This window comes from Erinaceus europaeus, chromosome 12 (genome assembly GCF_950295315.1).
Source record: "Erinaceus europaeus chromosome 12, mEriEur2.1, whole genome shotgun sequence".
Classification (NCBI taxonomy): Eukaryota; Metazoa; Chordata; class Mammalia; order Eulipotyphla; family Erinaceidae; genus Erinaceus; species Erinaceus europaeus.
Genome location: NC_080173.1, coordinates 53,673,463 through 53,694,288, shown reverse-complemented (window position 1 = coordinate 53,694,288; position 20,826 = coordinate 53,673,463). Strand labels below are relative to the sequence as shown.

Here is a 20,826-nt window from a genome sequence, read left to right as displayed (position 1 = left end):
AGGGCACTTAATGAACAAAGACCATGAGAGCAGTGGAGGTAAAGCTACTATGGGCAGATAGAGACTCACAATTAGCTGGAACTTTAAATTGGGGTGCCTTTCAGTCCCTCCTCTCTGCCTCCCAAGGCCCTGCAGGGCAATCAAGTTTTATTCAAAGTTGGCACGTGCAGTTGGAGACCCACTCCTGTATGGCGCTGGAGTCTTATAAAGACCAAGATCACCGAATTGCTTGGTTTACAGTTCTTTCCAGTCCTTAGCAAACCTCTCTGGGCATTTCTTTTCTACCCTCAAAAGCCCTTCCCATCCAGCTGGGGGGGGGGAACACAGTCAAAGAGGTGGGCAGCCTTGGCTTTAGAGTTGGCTTTAGCTTGGGGCTCAGGAGGCTCCCTCTGGGCAGAGTCTGGGTCATCAGCCAGAAAGTCAAGAGCTATCAGCAGCTGGGCTCCACATAGTTCCCAGGGAAGAAGCCAGTCCCCTCGGAGCTGACACCCTCACACCAGCCATCGGAGTAGCGTCGGGTGATGCAGATGATAGTCCCTTCAGTGAAGGAAAGCTCATTGTCCTTCTGACGTGTGTACGGGTACAGTGTCACCACTGTGGGATGAGAGGGAAGAATCTTGTGAGAGGTCTCCTGCCCCACCTTGGAGTGGCAGGAACCTGCTTGTGGCTTCAAAGGAGCACAGAAGGGAGCAGCCTGCAAGGAGGGGAGGGCTCCGATAATTGCAATGCCAGTTAGGCTGCCTATCTTCTCAGCTTGGTTCTAAGCCCCCTTCTGGGGGGACATTTGACCCATTCATCAGCAAATGTAGGGTGATTATGTATTTGAAGAAGGGGGACCCTGGTCCTGGGATCTGGAACCCTTCAGTACCTTTCTCCAAGTACGCAGCAGGGACCCAGCTGGGCTCATCTGTGTCAAAGCCTGGTGGGGGTGGAGGCAGAAGCCCCAGTTCATTTACCTCCAGTGGTGGTGGAGGGGGCAGGTCCAGCAGTGGGGGCAGCTCTGGGGCTGGGAGGGGAATAGAAAGTTTGTAAATGGGCAGAGGGTAGATAACATAATGGTTATGCAAACAGACTCTCATGCCTGAGGCCCCAAAGTCCCAGGTTCAATCCCCCACACCACCATAAGCCAGAGCTGAACAGTGCTCTGGTTAGAAAAAAAAAAAGTTTGTAAATGTGGCAAAGGACCAGCTGAGACATTACCCTGCTGGATGATTAAATTTTCACCAGGGCACATTTCTCCTCTGGTTTACAGTGGTGTCAGGGATTGAATGTGGAACCTCAGAGTCTCAGGCACTATAGTTGTTTAGAACAAAAACTATGCTAGCTCTCCAGACCAGGATTGTCAGATTTAAGATAATGGCTGGGGGCTGGGGAGATACTATAATGGTTATGCAAATAACTTCCATGTTTGAGGCTCCAAGATCTCAGGTTCAATTCCCAGCACTGCCATAAACTAGAGCTGAGCAGTGCTCTGGTAGAAAATAGAAAAAGAAGAGGGAGACGGTGGATGGTCAGGAAGCATCAATAGTACTAAGGGGGCACTAAGTGCCACTTATTTTTTAAGTATATTTTAATAACAGACCCCACCTGTTAGGGGGAATCTTCACAATAATGGAGCAGAGCTGCCCTATTTCTGCCCCATTTCCACCTTCCCTTTCAATTACTCTCATTACCCAAAGTAAATTTTTAAAATTAAAGTTTATAATTTTAATCAGATAAAGCAAAAAAAAAAAAAGAAGACGCAAAGAACCAGAGCACTGGAGTTCTGACGGACTGGCTTATGGTGGTGTTGGGAATTAAACCTGGGACCTTGGCGCCTCAGGTATACCAGCGTTTTCCTTTTCCGCCCGCATCTCCTGTTTCCCACTTCTTGGACAAAGTCTGCTGAGGGGCTCACCAGATCCCTGAGGGATGGGGAGGCAGCTCTAGTCGCCACCCAGCAGGGAGGAGGAGAAGGCGGAGCTCTTACCCGGTGGGGGCCGGGACAGTTCCTCCAGCGGAGGAGGCGGCAGGAAGAAGTCGGCAGGGGCAGGTGGAGGACGTGGGGCAGAGGAGCTAGGCAGGGTTTGGGGTGCAGCTTGCCCTTTAGCCGGGAAGACTGCGCCAACACCTTCGGCACTGCTGAAAACCAGAGAAGAAAAAAGCACTCGCTGGGCTGGGTGACACGTCCAGAATTTAGCACCTCTCGGCTGTCCGCGCGACCTGAGCCTTCCCCACCCCAGTTGCCCGCTGGCAGGGAACCACTCTCAGTCTCTATTTACCGCACCCCCATTTGGTTTCGTGGGGCTCACCCGGCAGATGCCAGGGAAGAAACGGAGGAGGCGGCGGAGAGTTTGCCGTCGGACACCATCGGCAGCTGTACCTTCTCTGGGATCCGGGGCGCTCTCCTGGGGAGAGGGGGGGAACGGGGAGGAAGGTGCTGAGCTGCAGCGGGGCTGGGCTCGGGGGCGGGGTGGTGGGGGGAGCTAGCCGAGGAGGAAGTTTGGCGCGGGGCGTGGAGGCTCGGATGGGGGAGATTCAGGACTCAGGGGGGCGGGTTGGACAGAGGCAAAGTCTCACCCCAGGGTGGTGGAGGCCGGGGTGGCGGGAGCCTTGATGCTCTTGCGAGATAGGGTCCCGGTTCGGGACAGCTGCGTGCTCAGATCCTGCGGGGTGGGGGTGGGGGCGCGGCTGACATCTCTCAGGGGGACCGATCCCCCCATCCCGGAGAGGAAACGGGGGCGAGGCGGGAGAGAGAGTGGGCCCAGTAAGTTCCCACTTCCACTTCCCAACCGCGCCCCCTTTGCTGACAGCCAGGGTGCAGGGCCCCCGCGGAAGTTTAGCTGCTCGCTGCGTAGACTCGCGGCCACTTCCTCTGCTCAGCCTCAGCTGCCAAGTGGGTCCATCGTCCCACCCCGCCCCAGAGCATCCCACCACCACCCCAGTGTCCTCTAATACCCATCAGACTCCAATGCCAGCATGGACTGAGATGGGAGTAGGGGAAGTGGACCACCACATTTAGAATGTCCCATCCAGCTTTCCCGCAGGCCTGAGGAACTGGCTTTGAGTTCAGGACAGAGAGGAACAGGGCATTTATTAATACACAGGGGGTAGAAACCCTCAAGAGGACAACTCTGTTGGGGGCAGGTGGTGGTGCACCTGGTTGAGCGCACATGTCACAAGACCTGGGTTGGAGCCCCCCCTCCCCACCAGCAGGGGGAAAGCTTTGCCAGTGATGAAGCAGAACTGCCGGTGTCTCTCCTCTCTCCCTTTCTATCTGCCCCTTCTCTCTCGATTTCTGGCTGTCTTTTTTTTTTTTTTTTTTTTTTTTAGCAGAGCACTGCTCAGCTCTGGCTTATGATGGTGCGGGGGATTGAACCTGGGATATTTGATGGTGCCTCAGACTTGAGAGTCTGTTTGCATAACCATTATGCTATCTACCTCCGCCGATTTCTGGCTGTCTCTATCCAGTAAATAATAATTTTTAAAAAACTGAAAGAGAAAACACTTCTGTTAACGGATTTCCTTAAAAATGGGTCCACAAGAGCCTGGTGGTGGCACACCTGGTTGAGCGCACACATTACAGTACATGAGGATCCGGGTTCAAGCCCCATGTCCTCACCTGTAAGAGAGAAACTTCACAAATGGTGAAGCAGCCATGCATGTGTATCTCTTGAAAGAAAGAGAGAAAAAAAGAGGAGTCTGTGTTTGCTAGACTTCACTAAAGCAAACAAATGAGACTCAAATTCACACATGAAGAGCTCAAGTTGGACCATAAAAAGAATTTAGTCAGTGGGAGGCCTGGTATCTAAAGAGGGAACATATACTTTCACTACATTTAGGGGGAGAGGGAGGGATGTAGTCCATTAAAGATAACAAAGCATTGCTAATGTATTTAAGTTGTTGCTGGAACTTTGCTGCTCAAGGCCTTCTTTTTCAGACAGTGAGAGGGAAAGGCACCATAACACAGGAGCTTCCTTCAGTACTGTAATACTCCCGTGTGCTGTACCGGGTACCGAGATCTGGGTTGCACGCATGACAAAGCAAGTGCCTTCCCAGGTGAGCTATTTCACTGTCCCCTCAAGATATAATTTAGGTGCAGGGGGGCATTTATCTGACCTGAACTGCTGGGGCCTGGAGACAGGAATTGACAGAGCAAGTTAAGAGGTGTGTGTCCTCTCCCACTTCTCAGGAGATAGACCGAGGAAAAAGAAAAATCCACACCACCCCCCCACCCCCGGTATTCATGTCCTCTTTGAAAGGCTGCATCCCTTCCCACCCAACAGCTGCTCTGGAGTGACTGCTCAGTGCAATGACCTCAAACCCCCAGACAGAGGAAGTTGCTGTTCTCATGTGGTTGGGGAGCCATTCTCATGCACACCCTGACACCCCTCCTCCCCCTCTTCCCTTTTACATACACCCAGCACCCACAAGGCCCGCATGTGTTCAGCTGTCACTCTCAGAGATCATCTAAGAGCAGGGTTAAAGTCAGTTATGGCAGGGGGCAGTCATAAAGGATTTTGAAGAAGGAGCTGAAATTACTGAGATAGTTCATATAGAAGGTGTCTGCTTTGCAATTGCATATGACCCTGGTCCCACAAAAGTGCATTACTTATGAGGGAAATTTCATTGTTGTGGTGTGTGTGTATATATCTCTACCTGAGAAAGTCAAGCCAGAGCAAGGGGGAGGTTGGGGGGGGGGAATGAAGGGGCCAGGGAGATAGAATAACTGTTATGTAAAAAAAACTTTCATTGTCTGAGCCTCTAAGGGACTAGGATCAACCCTAGCACCACCATAAACCAGAACCAAGCAGTGCTCTGGTTAAAAAAAAGGGGGGGGGGCATAAGTTGGCACACATGGTTAAGTGCACACATCACAGTGCACAAGGACCTAGGTTCTGGCCCTTGCTCCCCGTCTGCAGGTGGGACACTTCACAAGTGGTGAAGCAGGGCTGCAGCAGGTGTCTCTCTTTCTCTCTCTCTTTTTTATTTAAAGATTTTATTTATTTATGGGAAGGATAGGCTGACAGAGAGAGAGAAAGAACCAGACATCACTCTGGTACATGTGCTGCTGGGGATTGAACTTGGGACCACATACTTGAGAGTCCAATGCTTTATCCATTGTGCTACCTCCTGGACCACTCTCTTTCCCTTTCTATCTCCCCTTCCTTTCTCAATTTCTGTTTATATACAATAATATATATTTAATAAGAATTGATTCTATGCATATATAATTTTTTTTAGGCAAAGTACTCTTGTGTGATGGAATTCTATGGGGTGGGAAGAGAGAAGAGGAAGAGGCTACTGGTAAGGTCAAGAAAACTAAAGGCCTGCAAAGAAAGGAATAAGGAAGCAGAAGAAGGTAGGTTGTAAAGAAGGAGGAGGGGGTCCCACTCTGTACCTTGATCCCATGGCCAATGTCATCCAGGCAACTGAAGTTGAGAGGTCTCCTGTAGTAGGGCGTGAGTGTAGGCAGGCTCTCAGGGGCAATGACTTTCTGGCTGGGGAGCATCCGCTGGACAGTGGCTAAGGTCCCAATCTCCCTTCGGGCCACCTTCTCCATATGCATGTTCACCATCTGCAGGACAAGGTTTGAGGTGACAAGGAAGTTATCTCTGTACAGTGCTTTTCCCTGTAAGAGAGGTAGGGGCTAGATATTTTGGGGAGAGGAGTAGGGACCATTGGAAGCAGTGAGGCTCAGAGAAACTTTTTGTCCCCAAGGCCACATAGCCTTTGGAAAAAAGAGTAATTGGGGAAGGATGGAGCCACTTTAGAGCAACTTCCTGGTGGAAGAGAACAAGGATTATTATTAGCTGAGCAGGAACAAAAGGAAAAGAGAAAGCACTGTATCCCTGGAAGTTCTGGGAAGAGGCTGAAGCACCACGTCTGGTAAGCAGAGGGGGTGCTGTAAAGGTAGGGGGATCCGTTAAGTAACTTCCTCTTGGGAAGGTTCTGTGGAGAATCCCACAGCCCAGAGAGGGTGGGAACTGTAGTCTGCCGGGAAGAAAAGATGCCCCCCACACTGGGCCTGCCAGGGCTCATGAGTGGACCCATACTCGTGCTTTATGGGGCGACTCCCTGGCCAAGGATACAGGAAGGAAGGAGGAGGGTGTGTGTGCTACAGGGTGGGGGGCACTGCCTGGCGTGGCAGTGCTTCCAGCACTGAAGATGACCTTGCCAAACAAGCCTTCTGGGGCCAGTCCGTTATGAAGCTACTGCCTGTGTTTACATGGAAACAGGTTTCATCAGCCTCTTTCCTGTACTCTGCAGTTAAGCGCCATAAGGCCTGCTTATTAGCAATGTAGAAATCCGAGAGACATTCCCAGGTCCAGCAGTGAAACATAGCCACGGAGATAAGAAGTACAGAAAGCTTGATGGTGGCCTTGTGTCCAAGAGGGGTTAGAGTGTTAGGTGCTGATCCCCAGCATCCTTACCTGGCCCAGCGTGCTCACACGGGCTTCCACCTGCCGTAGCCCGGCTGCCTGCAGATCCAACATACGCAGCGTGTGCCCGGCCAGGTTGCCCACTTGGTAGGCCACACTGGCCAGTGCCTGGGTGGTGAATGCCATGGTCTCCTCCAATGCTTTTCGTTTGTCTGTGGCCTGAAAGACACACAGCTCTGACCTGAGTGGTACCTTCCATGGGTGGGATTGGGAGAGCACACAAGAAAGTCAAGGCTGAATTGAGAGAGGGTGGCAACCCTTAGATATCTGAAGAAGACCCTTCCTCAAATAATTAAGATGCAATTCCAACCTAACACCCTTCTCTGGACATTTTTATTTTATTTTATTGTGGGGGAGGGGGAGTGTTAAAAGGTCAATGGTAGGAAAGAAGAAGGCAATACTGGTTGGAGGAGATATTCTCAAATTTAAAAGTCAACCAACCAGAGTGGGGGCACAGAACTTGGGTGATGAGAGCAGTGTGTAACTGTATCCTATAATCTTTTTTTTTTTTTAACCAGAGCACCATTCAGCTCTGGCTTATGGTAGTGCGGGGGATTGAACCTGGAACTCTGGAGCCTCAGGCATGAAAGTCTGTTTGCATAACCACTGTGCTATCTACCCTCCACCCTGTATCCTATAATCTTATAATCATGTAAGCCACAATTAACCACACACACAAAAAAAAGGCCTGGAAAAACATATCAACAGTGGTCCAGGAGGTGGCGCAGTGATAAAACTTTGGGCTCTCAAGCATGAGAGCTCGAGTTCAATCCCCGGTAGCACATGTGCCAGAGTGATATATGGTTCTCTCTCTCCTCCTGTCTTTCTCATAGATAAATAAAATCTTAAAAAAAAAAAAAAAAAAACATATCAACAAACCAGGGTGGAAAAGCAGCATAGTGGTTTAGTGGTTTACACGACACATTTTGATGACTGAAATTCAGAGGTCCCAGGTTCAATCTTCAGCACTGCCTTAACCCAGAGTTGAGCAGAGCCTTTAAAAACCTGACTTTCGGTGTATTGCACCAAAATAAAAGACTCTGGGGTGGGTGGGGGTGAGGGTACAGGTCCAAAAAGGATGACAGAGGACCTAGCAGGGGTTGTATTGTTATGTGGAAAACTGAGAAATGTTATGCATGTACAAAGTACTGTATTTACTATCGACTGTAAAACATTAATCCCCCAATAAAGAATTTTTTTTTTAAGCCTGACTTTCAGGGGCCAGGCAGTGGTGCACCTGGTTAAGTGCTCACATTATAGTGCAGAAGGAAGGACCCAGGTTCAAGGCCCTGGTCTCCATTTGCAGAGGGAAAGCTTCACGAGTGGTAAAGCAGGGCTATAGGTGTCTCTCTGTCTCTCTCCTTATATCCTCTTCCCCTCTCAATTTCTCTCTGTCTATATCTAATACTAAATGAAAAAATATATATTAAAAGCATGACTTTCACCCCAGCCTTTTTTTCTTGTCCTTTTTTTTTTTCCCTAGAGCAATGCTTAACTCTGGCTTATGGTGGTGTTAGGGGTTGAGCGTGGGACTTTGGAACCTCAGGCTCAAAAGTCTATGATACCTCCCCCACCCTAGAAAGTTTAACCAGACTTCCCTGGGATAGGGCTCATAAAGGCCTTCTGGATGACTTTGTTCTTTTTTGGTACTTGAAATCAGACTCAGGACCGCACACAAGAAAAGCATGAATTCTACCACTGAGTTACAATCCCCACCCGAGTGATTCTTGTAGCTTCTGTCTGCAGGCTAGTCTTTGGAAACCAATGATTTGGTCCATTTAAATGTTTCTAATTCCTCAACACCACCAGAAGCCAGTGTTGTGTAGCGCTCTGGTCCATTAAATATATAAGGAAAAACTGGGATCCAGAGGGGAATGGCTCCATTCATCATTCCCTCCAATAGATTCTCAGTAAATACTGAGGGGGAAAAAAAAACTCCACATTTCTAGTCATGGCCTACCTAGGGCCTACACATCTGGCTGCTACCTTTCATCCCTTTCCAATCCTCTCTCCTGACCCTTCCAGCTACAGGAGCATCTGGTTTCTGCTCCTGATCAAGCTAATATTGTTTCTCAGGGCCTTTGTGTTCACCATACTTCTTTCTAGAACTCTATCATTAAGTCCCAGCTTCTCAAAGAAACTGTCCCTCACCACACAAAGACTTCCTCACCCCATTTGGTATTGACTAACTAGCATATTCGCCTGTCTGCTTTTCTTCAGAGCACTGAGAACTATCAGAAAGGATCTGTCGATTTACTTTATGGTTTGTCACTAGACTGCTCCCCCCCACACACACACTGAAATGCCAGTGCTGTGAGGGCAGCCGTGTGTCAGCTTCATTGCATGTCCTGTCCTAGAAAAGTGTTCAACAAGAGATGATAGTTTTAAAATGCTTGCATGGGTTAACTGATGGGCAGAATGTGAGCCCAGACACTAGCGCTGAGCACCTTCCCTCCGCATGCCAGGCATGGTGCCAGGGGCTGCTCAGCCTCACACTGCCAGTCAGTGGGAAAGTGGCTGAGGCAGTTGGTCTTTTTTTTGTTTTCTTTTTTTTTTTCAGTCCCTGGTCAGCCGGTCAGCCCGTGGGGACTGGAGCACATTTTCCTGGTCATCTGTTTACCCAGGCAGCTTCCTCATCTCAGCTGGGGACATGGAGTTCTGCACTTAGTCTGTACCTTTCCCTGTGGGGCCAGAGGCAGGTTCAGGGCAAGGTGGGGAAAGCTGGAGGACTGAGAGGCAAGGCTGCACATAAGGTCTCCTGGCTAAGTCCCCCTGGGTGTTTCTCAGAGCCTGTTAGTGGGTTACAGTCCTAGAACTGCCCGAGCAGGGTGCTGAGAGAGACCTGGGTGTCTCCTGTGTAGCCTGTGCCAGGTTTCAGCCAAAGGGCAGGTACAGAACCTTCTGGGCAGCCCTTCCTGAGGTTATTCCTCAAATTCCCTTCTCCCTGCCTTTCTGTCCCACAGAGAAAAGAAGCTCATTTGCATGAAGTTTGTATCTCATCAGCATCTGTAACCAAGAGCCTTGAAAAGGCAAATAAGTCTATCTAGGACTCTAAAATCAGAAAGATAGTCCATCTTCTTCTAGGCCTCCTTCTAGCAGGCGAGGAAATGAGACCCAGCACAGAGTAGTGACAACTGCTATGGTCTCCACTCCACTGTCTTAACTGCTTCCCCTTTCCTGTCCCTTCCCTGGACTAGCAGGTGGAGTTATCAGCCCAAAAAGAAAAAAAAAAAAGTCTGCCTGGGTCCAGTTTTCAGAGAGTAGAGCATGGACACTTACTGAGCTCTGGCTTTGGTCTTAGCCCAGAGTTAGGGACAAAGGTTTCAGTCATCATGTAAATCACCTTGTCTGTAAACTCAGTGGACCCTGACCATGAACTCTGCAGTTGTCCCTGGCCTGCCCTCCCCCACTCCCCATGGGCTTCCTGACACCTGGTTGGGGTAAAGGGAGGGGCTAGAGGGGGTTGGGGTGGGGAAGGCTAGAGCCTGTGAGAACCAGGCCGTGTTTAGGAGCAGTTGTGAGAAGTTCCCTGAACTCCTCCCAGACTTTTGTTCCCCATAGATGTTCAGAGAGGCCAAGGAAGGTTGTGTGATCTACTAGTTGGTCTTCTGCATGAGAGAAGTAGCAGTCCAAAGACCTGGGAAGTGGTGGGTAGTGAATAATGTGTTAGAGGGAGTCGGGTGGTAATGCAGCAGGTTAAGCGCACATGGCACAAAGCACAAGGACCGGCGTAAGGATCCCGGTTCGAGCCTCTGGCTCTTCACCTGCAGGGGCGTCGCTTCACAGGCGGTGAAGCCGGTCTGCAGGTGTCTGTCTTTCTCTCCCCCTCTCTGTATTCCCCTCCTCTCCACTTCTCTCTGTCCTATCTAATGATAACATCAATGACAACAACAACAATAACTACAACAACAATACAAAACAAGGGCAACCAAAGGGAAAATCAATAAATATAAAAAATTTAAAAAATATAAATAAAAAAAAAAGTGTTAGATTCTCAAGTATGAGGGCCTGAGTTTGATGCCTGGTGGCATCCCATCTACCAGACTGATGTTCTGATTCTCATTTCTCATATATATATATTTTTTTATTTTTATTATTTTTAAAATTTCTTTATTGGGGAATTAGTGTTTTACATTCAACAGTAAATACAATAGTTTGTACATGCATAACATTCCCCAGATTCCCATATAACAATACAACCCCCACTCGGTCCTCTGTCATCCTTCTTGCACCTGTACTCTCCCCCTCATATATATATTTTAAAGTAGAGTGGCCAGGTGGTGGTGCACAGAAAAGCACACATGTTACAATGTGCAAGGACCTGGGTTCAAGCTCCTTGCCCCACCTGCAAGGGGGGGGAGCCTCATGAGCGATGAAACAATGCTGCCGATGTCTCTTTCTCTCTCTCATTCTTTTTTTTTTTTTTTTTAGTGTTTACTTATTTTTATTTATTTTTTGAGAGAGATGCAGAGAGAGAGAGAGACAGAAACACCAGAGCACTGCTTAGCTCTGGCCTATGGTGGTGCGGGGGATTGAACCTGGGACTTTGGAGCCTCAGGCATGAGAGTCTCTTTGCATAACCATTACACTATCTACACCCCCCCCCCCCGCCTTCTCTCTCACATTCTATCTCTCAATTTCTCTGTTTCTATCCTAAATAAATAAATATTTTTTTTAAAAAGTAAGAGCTGGGGAGATATCATAAATGGCTATGCAAAATGCTTTCATGCTTGAGGCTCCAAAGTCCCGTGTTCAATCCCCTGCACCAACATAAGCCAGAGATGAGTAGTGATCTGGACTCTCTCTCTACTCTCTCTCTTTCTCTGCACCTCTCATTAAAATAAAATAAACAACAACAACAGCAAAATTTTTTAAAGTAGAAGTCCAGGGATTCCCATCTTGTAGAGGGGTTCTGTTGCCCTGGGTATTTTTTAAAAATATTTATTTATTCCTTTTTGTTGCCCTTACTGTTTTGTTGTTATAGTTATTACTGTTGTTGTTATTGATGTCATCTTCATTGGATAGGATAGAGAGAAATGGAGAGAGGAGGGGAAGACAGGGGGGAGAGAAAGATAAACACCTGTAGACCTGCTTCACTGCTTCTGAAGTGACTCCTCTACTGGTGGGGAGCTGGGAGCTCAAACTGGAATCCTTAATTTGCACCACCTTCGCTTAACCCACTGCTCTACCGTCCAACTCCTGCCCTGGGGATTCTTAAAAGGGCTGCTTCATCAGGCTAGAAACAGTTTTCCTTGACTGTATACATCTTTCATCTTTTTTTTTTTTTTTGCCTCCAAGGTTATTGCTGGGGCTCAGTACCTGCACTATGAATCCACTGCTCTTGGGGGCTATTTTTTCCCTTTTGTTGCTTTTGTTGTTTATTGTTGTTGAATAGGACAGAGAGAAATGGAGAGGAGGAGGGGAAGACAGAGAGAGGGAGAGAGAAGAATAGACACCTGCAGACCTGCTTCACCACTTGTGAAGTGACCCCCCCTGCAAGTGAAGAGCCAGGGCCTCAAACCCGGATCCTTATGCCAGTCCTTGCGCTTTGTGTTATGTGCACTTAACCTGCTACGCTACCTCCTGGCCCCCCTTTAACCTTTTTTTTTTTTTTTTTTACTGGGGGGTTAATGTTTTACATTTGATAGTAAATACATGCACAACTTTTCTCAGTTTTCCACATAACAATACAACCTCCACTAGGTTCTCTAGCATCCTTTTTGGACCTGTACTCTCCCCCCCACCTACCCCAGGGTCTTTTACTTTGGTGCAATACACCACCTTTCATCATTTTTAATAATAACAGTAACAGTGGAAATAGCTATTTTTTTCTGCCCTTCTTAAGGACCAGACATTGGACTAGATGCTTTAATATACTAGCACATTTTACCTGTGTGACCACTGTGAAATCAGAGGGACATGGCTCAACAGAGCACAGGACCTTGCGTGCCTGGAAGTCTGGGTTTGATCTCTGATACTATGTATGCTGGAGTGGCACTATAGGGTTTATCTTTTTTAAAATCAATAAATACATAAAATACAGAAAAAAGAATTAGGAGACAGCTCAGCCTGTTAAGAGTATCAATTTGCAGGCTGAGGCTCCATAAGTTAAAGGTTCAATTTCCATCACCACCCTATACCCGAGCTAAGCAGTGCTCTGAACTCTGTCAGAGAGAGCTAGAGATAAATAGATAGATAGGCAGACTGATAGATAGGTAGATAGATAGGCAGATAGATAATTTGTAAATAAATGCATATTTAAGAAAAAAAAGGGGTGGGGGTAGATAGCATAATGGTTATGCAAAAAGACTCTCATGCCTGAGGCTCTGATGTTCCAAGTCCAATCTCCACACCACCATAAGCCAGAGTTGATCAGTGCTCTGGTAAAAAAAAAAAAAAAAAATGAAGGGGTCAGGCACGGGTCACCTGGTTGAGCACACATGTTATAATGTGCGAGAACCCGAGTTCAAGCCTCCAGTTCCCACCTACAGAAGGGAAGCTTCATAAGCAGTGCTACAGTGTCTCTCTTTTTCTCTCCCTCTCTATCTTCTCCTTCCCTCTCTATTTTTGTCTGACTCTATCAAATAAATAGGATAGGATAGGATAGGATAGGATAGGATAGGACAGGACAGGATAGGATAGAATACAATGAGGGAGGAACTATAGACCCTATAGTTAAGAGGATGTCAAGTTGGAAATTGGAGTCAGGCCTCTGTGACCCCAAATCCTGTGGGTTCTCAGTGTGTGTTGCTGAGGCTGCAGTGCTTGGGGCTGTGCACAGGTTAATGAAGGAGTGGAAGTTCTGCTTCTGAGCCTAAGGCTGAGAGGAGCGTGTGTGTGGGTGCTGCTAGAACAGGGCTGGTTTAGGAGCCACATTCCATCTCAGCATCGACACAGATAGACATTGTCCCTTTGGACTCCGGAGTCCGAGTTAAGGGTTTGGAGATCCTGGAAAGAAAGATAACCTTTAGGTTATCCTTTAGGACCCCAGCCTCCCAACATGAAGTGGGAGAGACGCTCCATGCAAGGTCTGGAGTAAAGACAAAAGAAGGCAACAATAGCATCTGGGGAGGGGGCGCAGTGAATAGAGCAGGTTTGATCCAGGGCCTCATATATCCTGGAGAAGTGTTCTGGTCTCTCTCGCTCATTAAATCAGCTATTTTGTTTGCTTGTATTTTTTTTTGTTTGTTTGCTTGTTTTGTTATCAGTGGGGTTTCACCACTTTGGGCTGATTTTTTCCAGGTAGAGGGAAAAAAAAAAAAAGACAGAGAGGCAGTGAGGCAGACAAAGGGAGAAAGGCAAAGACACCACACCAAAGCTTACTCCAGTGTGTTGAGGGCCACATTCAAACTTAGACCTTGCTCATGGCCAAGTAGTCACTCTCCCCAGTGCGTTATCTTGCCAGTCTCAATTCTTTAATTTTTAAAAATTTTTTTTATTATCTTTACTTACTGGATAGAGACAGCCAGAAATTGAGAGGGAAATGGGTGATAGGGAAAGAGACAGAGAGACACCTGCAACACTGTCTCACCACTTACAGAGTTTTCCCCTTGCAGGTGAGGACTGGGGGATTGAACCCAGGTCCTTGCGCATTGTAACACGTGTGCTCAACCAGGTGTGCCACTACCTGACCCCTCAGTAAATAATTCTTTTTAATTAAAAGACGATGCAGGAGGCTCAGGAGGCGGCACAGCAGATAAAGCCTGAGGTCTAGAGTCCATCCCTGGCATTACATGTGCTAGAGTGATGCTCTAGTTCTCTCTAGATAAATAAAAACATCTTGCCCTCATAGATAAATAAAAACATCTTTTTAAAAAATTATTAATATTTATTTTATTCCCTTTTGTTGCCCTTGTTGTTTTATTATTGTAGTTATTATTGTGGTTATTACTCATGTCGTTGTTGGATAGGACAGAGATAAATGGAGAGAGGAGGGGAAGACAGAGGGGGAAAGAAAGACACCGCAGACCTGCTTCAACGCCTATAAAGCGATCCTTATGCCGGTCCTTGCATTTTGCACAATAAAAACACCTTTCTTCTTCTTCTTCTTCTTCTTGGAGAAATTGTGCTAACACACCTGCTCAAAGCGAGGGTGCGAAGGTCAGTGATGTGACTCAGTGGTGAGTCCTGGGGAACAGCTCAAGTGGCAGAGCACAGGACTTGCATGCCTGAAGCTCCTAGTTCTCACGGACCAGAGTGGCTCTCTGGCTTTTCTCTTTCTTATTCTCTCATGTGACACTTTCTCTATCTCATATGAAATAAATCAATGATTTTAAAATAACAATAATAGAATAAAATTCAATGGCAAAACAAATACTTTGCCTATTTGAAGCCCTGGGGGTTTGAGCCCTTACACTAAACAACCATCACAGCCACAACAAGAAACAACCACTTAGGCTGTAGAGCACTTTGACAGTTGGTATCATTGATGACTTTAAGCTGCCACTATCCCTTGAAAAGACAAAGTAATCCTCCCAGGGCCTGAGAACCAGACTGTTCCAGGAGCTCTCTGTTCCTCTTCTCACCGTCCCATTAGAGCAGGTGAGAAATGGAAAGCTTTGCCCAGTGGGAGTCAGGCTCATCTGTAGCTCTTAAGACAGCAGAGGTCAGAGGGTGTAATTGAACAACAGTTGAAACAGCCAGGCAGCAGGTCAAGGAGGCAGCAAGGAAGAGAGGAGGGAGCCGGCCTGAGAGGTCAGGAGATCTGACCTGGTGCTGGCTCTTGGAGCGGCCACTGCCACCTCACCTGTCTGTAAATGGGAATGCTGCTAATGCCTTCAGGGTCGCCAGGAGGTTAATAAAGTAACAGAGATCCTCCTAACCATCAAGTGTCCCCGGCACCTTTTGTCTTGACCTGCTCTCTGTGTCCCAAGACCACTATCTAATTCAGAAAACTCTTCTAAAATATATCACTCGTGTGTGTGTGTGTGTGTGTGTGTGTGTGTGTGTGTGTGTGTGTATGTGTGTGGCATTGAACCCAAGGTCTTGTTTGTGCACATCAGACCTGTGTTTTACCACTGAGCTACACCCCAGGCCCACTCTCCTTGTCTCTTTTGCTCCCAGCAGTCATGTTACTCAGCCCCCTGCCTCTGTGTCATTAACCAACCTGCTCTGATTTCTCCTCATTCTCCCTCAACTATTAAGGGAAGGCTTCTCTCGTCACAAAAATGTTTGGGAGGTTCTGAAACCTCATTTAGTGCCAGCATGAAAATGAAACAGTGGAGCTCCAGCCCTCTCACCCCCCATGTATGTGTGAGGACTCATCATCGGGCCTGGGGATTTGAGTTGGGGGCTAGGTGGAAGCTGAGGTGGGATAATAAGAGGCAGTGGTACAGCCTGCCCAGACACCTCTGGGACTCTGGGGAAGACGGGGGCACAACATGGGGTCAGGCTGAAGTTTGAAGGGCTAGGATCGAGCTGAGGCCGGAGGTGGAGGATTCGTCAGGCAACGCCCAGGACAAGCACCTGTGAGAATGGCTCCCACAGTCTGCTCTGAGGACGGCTGTGGCCCCTGGGGAACGGTGTGTGGGGGCCTAGCCCACTCGCCTACCTGCACATAGTTGTCCTCACAGTAGTCTGCAACACGAAGCAGGGCGCTGTGGTTGCCCCGCAGAGCCTCTCGTCCTGTGGGGATCTCAAACTCTTGTAACTGCTGTAGCTCCTCCATGGCCCCCAGCTCTGCTGGCTCCCTGGGGAGCCTGCTGGTTTTGCACCTCACCCTGCTCTTGATTGGCCGCTCTGCCTTCCCTCCCTCTCACCACTTTTGGTTTCCTCTGTGTGAGAGACCCAGACCCGCTTGCAAAGGGCATGCATGCTCATTCCGGGACAGGAGGAAGTCAGTTCCTGCTCCCTGCGCCTCTCTGTTCCCAGCCCAGAGGAAGGGGGAAGCCAGGGGCCCCTTTGGGGGCCCAGCCCCCCTATCTCTCCCAGCAGAGGAAACCAAGGTCTGGTGGCTGTGATTGCTCCCTGGGCCTGGAGAGGAAACTGTTGGGTGGGGGGTGGGGTAGGAGGCTGAGGAGGAAGGGGGCAGGCCTAATCTGGGTGATGGGGATGGATTTTCCACTCAGGGGAGGGGAGGAAAGGGCAGAGGGTGGGGGCTTCCTTGGGAAGCTCAGGGATGAGTCACCAAGGGATGGAGTAGAGGGTGGATAGGATGTGGAGACCAGTCATGCTCAGAGCCAATGGGTGGTGAAGCAGCAACAATGGAAAACAGCCGATGAGGCAGTGGGAGGAATCAGCTTGGACACAGAGAGACACAGCCAGAAGTCTCTCAGAAAAGGCTCTCGAGTCTCTGAAGGGTTGCATGTAATGGACAGCTGGTATACCAGCCCTCTGCCTGATGGAGGCAAGATAGGATGAAGCTGATTGAGGGTAGGGTGGGACACTCAGAGTAGACAACAGAAAGGACTTGACTTTGCGGAGGACCAGGTTCAAGTTCCAGACAAACAGGTTGCTTTTAGGAGGCAGCAGTGGACAAAGCACTCAGTGGCCTCAGAAGGTATGTGCTCGGGTTTCCTGCCGGAACAAAACCCAGGGATGAGAGTTTAAGATGGAGTCTGGGCCTCCTCCCCCACCCTCCTGCCACACCTATCATCCTAGAGGCAGGAAGGTCCCTTGATGACCAAACAGATCCCTATGCATTGGCTCCTTGGAGGGTTTCTTTGTCACTAGACAGATATCAACTGAGCAGCAGCCCAGTGTCTGTTAAATAGCATTGCCCTTGAGTAGCTGAACGGAGACCAAGAGAAAGATCAGGAGTTGGGCCCTTTGTTCAGGGACTGATAGGGGAGACCCATCCCCAGGGCTAAGGGAGGCATGAAGGCAAATTCACACAGCACCCCAAGCATGGGGGATGTTTTTTCTAAATGAGTGAAGACTGAAGTAGAAGAATCTTGAAAGAAAACATCATGGGACTCCCATGGCGGGGTAAAAATACCAGGAGGGAGCATTCAGAGTGTGTGTTTGTGTTAAAAGCTGGTCTGGGGGCCGGGTGGTAATGCAGTAGGTTAAGCACACATGGCACAAAGCGCAAGGAATGGCAGAAGAATCCTGGTTCAAGCCCTTGGCTCACCACCTGCAGGGGTGTTGCTTCACATGCAGTGAAGCAGGTCTGCAGGTGTTTATCTTTCTAACCCCCCCCCATCTTCCCTTCCTTTCTCGATTGATTTCTCTCTGTCCTATCTAACAACAATGACAGCAATAACAACAATAATAATAACAACAATTAAAAAAAAAACAAGGGCAACAAAAAAGGGGGGAAAATAAGACTCTAGGAGCAGTGGATTTGTAGTGCAGGCACCAAGCCCCAGCAATAACCCTGGAGGCATAAAAGAAGAAGGAGGAGGAGGAGGAGGAAGAGGAGGAGGAGGAGGAAGAGGAGGAGGAGGAGGAGGAGGAGGAGGAGGAGGAGGAGAAGAAGAAGAAGAAGAAGATGAAGAAGAAGAAGAAGAAGAAGCAGAAGAAGAAGAAGAAGGAGAAGAAGGAGAAGAAGAAGAAGAAGAAGGAGAAGAAGGAGAAGAAGAAGGAGAAGAAGGAGAAGAAGGAGAAGAAGAAGGAGAAGGAGAAGGAGAAGGAGGAGAAGGAGAAGGAGAAGGAGAAGAAGAAGGAGAAGGAGAAGGAGGAGAAGGAGAAGGAGAAGGAGAAGGAGGAGAAGGAGGAGAAGAAGAAGAAGAAGAAGAAGAAGAAGAAGAAGAAGAAGAAGAAGAAGAAGAAGAAGAAGAAGAAGAAGCAGAAGCAGCTGGTCTGTGATTTGCCCCAGTGGGAAGAGCAGCCCCAGAGATACGGAAGAAGAAGGCACAGGAGAGAGGGCAGGGAGAGGGAAACACGCCAGGCCAGAGGGTGAGAAATGGGGAAAGAGGAACCATGGCAACTCCAAGACAGAAGGGTGACTTCAGTGGTCTGGTCGGGGGCAGGGCAGGGCAGGGCACCACTGCTTTGGTGGTAGTGAGGGCCTGGTGACTCTGGCTGTTGATGGACTTAGGACCCTGAGCCTGTGATCAGCTTAGGCTTTAGAGATTTAGGCCCCCAGACCATCTGCTTTATCTGAAGTCTTAGAGCAGATGAGGAGTTAGGAGGCTCAGATACCACCTTGTCTGAGTCCAGGACAAGTTGACTTGAAGTGAAAGCTCTTTCCTGACAGGTGAGTGGGGTAGAGGCGGTCCTGGACTGGGATTTCATCTTAGATCACTGACTTAGGAACCAGGAAGGTCTTCCTGATCACCCTGCAGTGGTGATGGTGAAGATAATGATAACACCAGCAGTTGTGATAATATTTAAAATAATAACAAGAAGTGCACTAAGTGTTCACTGTGTGCCAGGTAGTGTATTAGACTATTTGCTCGGCATTTTCTTGGATGGAGATGGTACCTCATACAAATATGACTTCAACACTTCTGGGTTACTTTTTCATTGAGATGGAGAGACAGAGAGAGGAAGCAGAAAGGGAGAGAGAAAGAGATGCTATAACACCAGATCTTTCTCCAGTGACATGGCATCTTATTGTTGGTGCTGGGGGCTCAAATCTGAGTCAAGAACATGGTGAGGCAAGCAGCCCACCTGTTGAATTTCTGATAAATAAATATCTCTCTAGTTTTTATATGCCTTTTTTTTGTATAATGATTGCTTAAGATAGGTGTTATTATTATATCCATTTTGCAAATGAGTAAAATCAGAGGTTGAGTAACTTGCCCAAGGCCACACAGTGAGGAAGCAGAAGAGCTGGGACTTGTGGTCAGGGCTGGAGTCTGGCAGGTTCTGAAGGCTCTTTTTTTTTTTTTTTTTAAGATTTTTATTTATTTATTAATGAGAAAGATAGGAGGAGAGACAAAGAACCAGACATCACTCTGGCACATGTGCTGCTGGGGATCGAACTCAGGACCTCATGCTTGAGAGTCCAAAGTATTTTTTAATCACTACACCACCTCCCGGACCACCTGAAGGTCCTTTCTTGGCCAGTTAGGTTTACTCCCCTGACAGGACTTGAGAGCAAAAGGAAAGAAAGGAAACTTTTATACATGTCATCATGTGGAGCAATAACTATACTGCCCAAACCTTCCTCAGTGAAAGAACTTTCTAGGTGAGAGAGAGAAGGAGAGAGAGAGAGAGAGAGACAGAGGGAGAAATCAACAAGTAGAAGTTCAGTACCACTGGAGAGGGACTATAGTACTGAGTACTATACTGTTCTCTCTCTCTCCTTCCCTCCCTCCCTCCTTGCTTCACTCCCCCCCCCCCATCTCTTTCTGAATGAAAAAGCCACCCCAGAGTGGTGAAATTGTACCTATGTGAAGACCTACCTCTTCAAAAAGAAAAAGAGAAAAAGAAAGCAGAAACCCTTTCCCCTCCATTCCCCATGCCCTAACTCCTGTTTCTCCACAAGCAGGTCTTTACCCAAGAGCAAAGTTTGTGCCTCCCCTGTCAATCTGGGAGTTTAGGGTCCAGGAGAGGTGGCAGTTACTAGGTGGTGAAAAATTGGCAATGGAGGTGTTGACTGAGGGATGAGAGGTGAAGGGAGAAGCCTGTGTGTGGAGAGTGCAGAGGACTTGCAGTCTTAGCTGTGGAAGAAATTCTTTCCGGACCAGGTCTCTCCAGGGCAGGATGGCCCAGGGCCTCAGCGAGAAGGAGCTGCTGAAGCTGGAGGTGGAGCAGCTCAAGAAGGAAGTGAAGAACCCAAGGCTGCCTGTGAGTAGCCCTCTCCCCTCAGTGCTCCCTCTTCTTCTCTTCCTGTCCCTTTCTTCAAAGGAAAAAGTGAGGGACAAAGGGGTATTGGACTGACTCTAGGGCTACTGGAGCAATGACAGGTGCTTTGGGACTGGGTATGATGTAGAAGGAGGCTGTGACCCCTGGCAGGTGGGAGGGAGAAAGGGGAGAAAGCCTTACAGACTGGAGGGCTGCCTCTGCTCTGGGTCTAGCCAAGCATCCCTCCCAAGTAAGTTGGCCTAGGTGGCTCTGGCCAAGAAACTCACACCCCTCTTAAACCTTCCTGCCCCTGGCTTCTCCTTCTCTTTGGCCTCTGTCCTCACCCTGCCCAGAAGCCTGTATTCCTGGGAAGGACCAAGTCATGGGTCCTGAGCAACTAATAAGGTTGGAATCATACTTGACTTTCTTGTAGATTTCCAAGACAGGACAGGAAATCAAGGATTACGTGGAGGCCCAAGCAGGAAGTGACCCTCTTCTCAGAGGCATCCCGGAGGACAAAAATCCCTTCAAGGAGAAAGGCAGCTGTATGATAAGCTGATGGCCCCAGAGCCCCTCACCCTGAGGGTCTACCCCTTCTCAGCCCCACTCCTCACCCAGCACCCTGTCTTGGGGCACCCACAGGGCCAGCAAATCTTCACCTTTGCTTGGTCACAGAATGAGTAAAGCTACCTGGTTGCACACATTGTGGATTTTTTTTTTTCTTCCTTAA

The 20,826-nt window shown here is 48.4% G+C and overlaps 2 protein-coding genes across 7 annotated transcripts; one reads left to right on the top strand and one right to left on the bottom strand.

Moving 5' to 3' along the window:
- Nucleotides 1–229: 229 nt before the first annotated feature.
- On the bottom strand, nucleotides 230–16,284 carry ABI3 (ABI family member 3). Of its 2 annotated transcripts, none has more exons than XM_016189350.2 (8): nucleotides 15,973–16,284; nucleotides 6,414–6,581; nucleotides 5,381–5,557; nucleotides 2,560–2,645; nucleotides 2,292–2,387; nucleotides 1,970–2,118; nucleotides 869–1,006; nucleotides 230–594 (listed from the first exon to the last, which is right to left on the bottom strand). In XM_016189350.2, exons 1-8 carry the CDS (start codon nucleotides 16,087–16,089, stop codon nucleotides 431–433), a joined length of 1,095 nt encoding a protein of 364 aa, XP_016044836.1. In that variant the 5' UTR covers nucleotides 16,090–16,284; the 3' UTR covers nucleotides 230–430. The 2 variants fall into 2 exon arrangements, with proteins under 2 accessions (XP_016044836.1, XP_007525696.1); XM_007525634.3 differs by having other exon boundaries at nucleotides 1,970–2,121; nucleotides 15,973–16,274.
- Nucleotides 5,844–20,800, top strand: GNGT2 (G protein subunit gamma transducin 2). 5 transcript variants are annotated; one of them, XM_060203687.1, is made up of 4 exons: nucleotides 16,288–16,366; nucleotides 16,872–16,920; nucleotides 20,000–20,099; nucleotides 20,530–20,800. In XM_060203687.1, exons 3-4 carry the CDS (start codon nucleotides 20,016–20,018, stop codon nucleotides 20,653–20,655), a joined length of 210 nt encoding a protein of 69 aa, XP_060059670.1. In that variant the 5' UTR covers nucleotides 16,288–16,366; nucleotides 16,872–16,920; nucleotides 20,000–20,015; the 3' UTR covers nucleotides 20,656–20,800. The 5 variants fall into 5 exon arrangements, with proteins under 5 accessions (XP_060059668.1, XP_060059669.1, XP_060059670.1 ...); XM_060203685.1 differs by lacking the exons at nucleotides 16,288–16,366; nucleotides 16,872–16,920 and adding an exon at nucleotides 5,844–5,868 and having other exon boundaries at nucleotides 19,995–20,099; XM_060203686.1 differs by lacking the exon at nucleotides 16,872–16,920 and having other exon boundaries at nucleotides 16,238–16,366.
- The last annotated feature ends 26 nt before the right edge of the window (nucleotides 20,801–20,826 follow it).

Bases quoted from the DNA above. Each gene is read 5' to 3' on its own strand.
- ABI3 (XM_007525634.3), bottom strand. From the start codon at position 16,089: ATGGAGGAGCTACAGCAGTTACAAGAGTTTGAGATCCCCACAGGACGA. The intron at 2,122-2,291 runs GTGAGCCCCACG...TCTGGTTTTCAG, and splicing joins TCTTCCCTGGCATCTGCCGG to CAGTGCCGAAGGTGTTGGCG. The intron at 1,007-1,969 runs GTAAGAGCTCCG...TTCCCCTCCCAG, and splicing joins ACTGTCCCGGCCCCCACCGG to CCCCAGAGCTGCCCCCACTG.
- GNGT2 (XM_060203685.1), top strand. From the start codon at position 20,016: ATGGCCCAGGGCCTCAGCGAGAAGGAGCTGCTGAAGCTGGAGGTGGAG. The intron at 20,100-20,529 runs GTGAGTAGCCCT...ACTTTCTTGTAG, and splicing joins TGAAGAACCCAAGGCTGCCT to ATTTCCAAGACAGGACAGGA.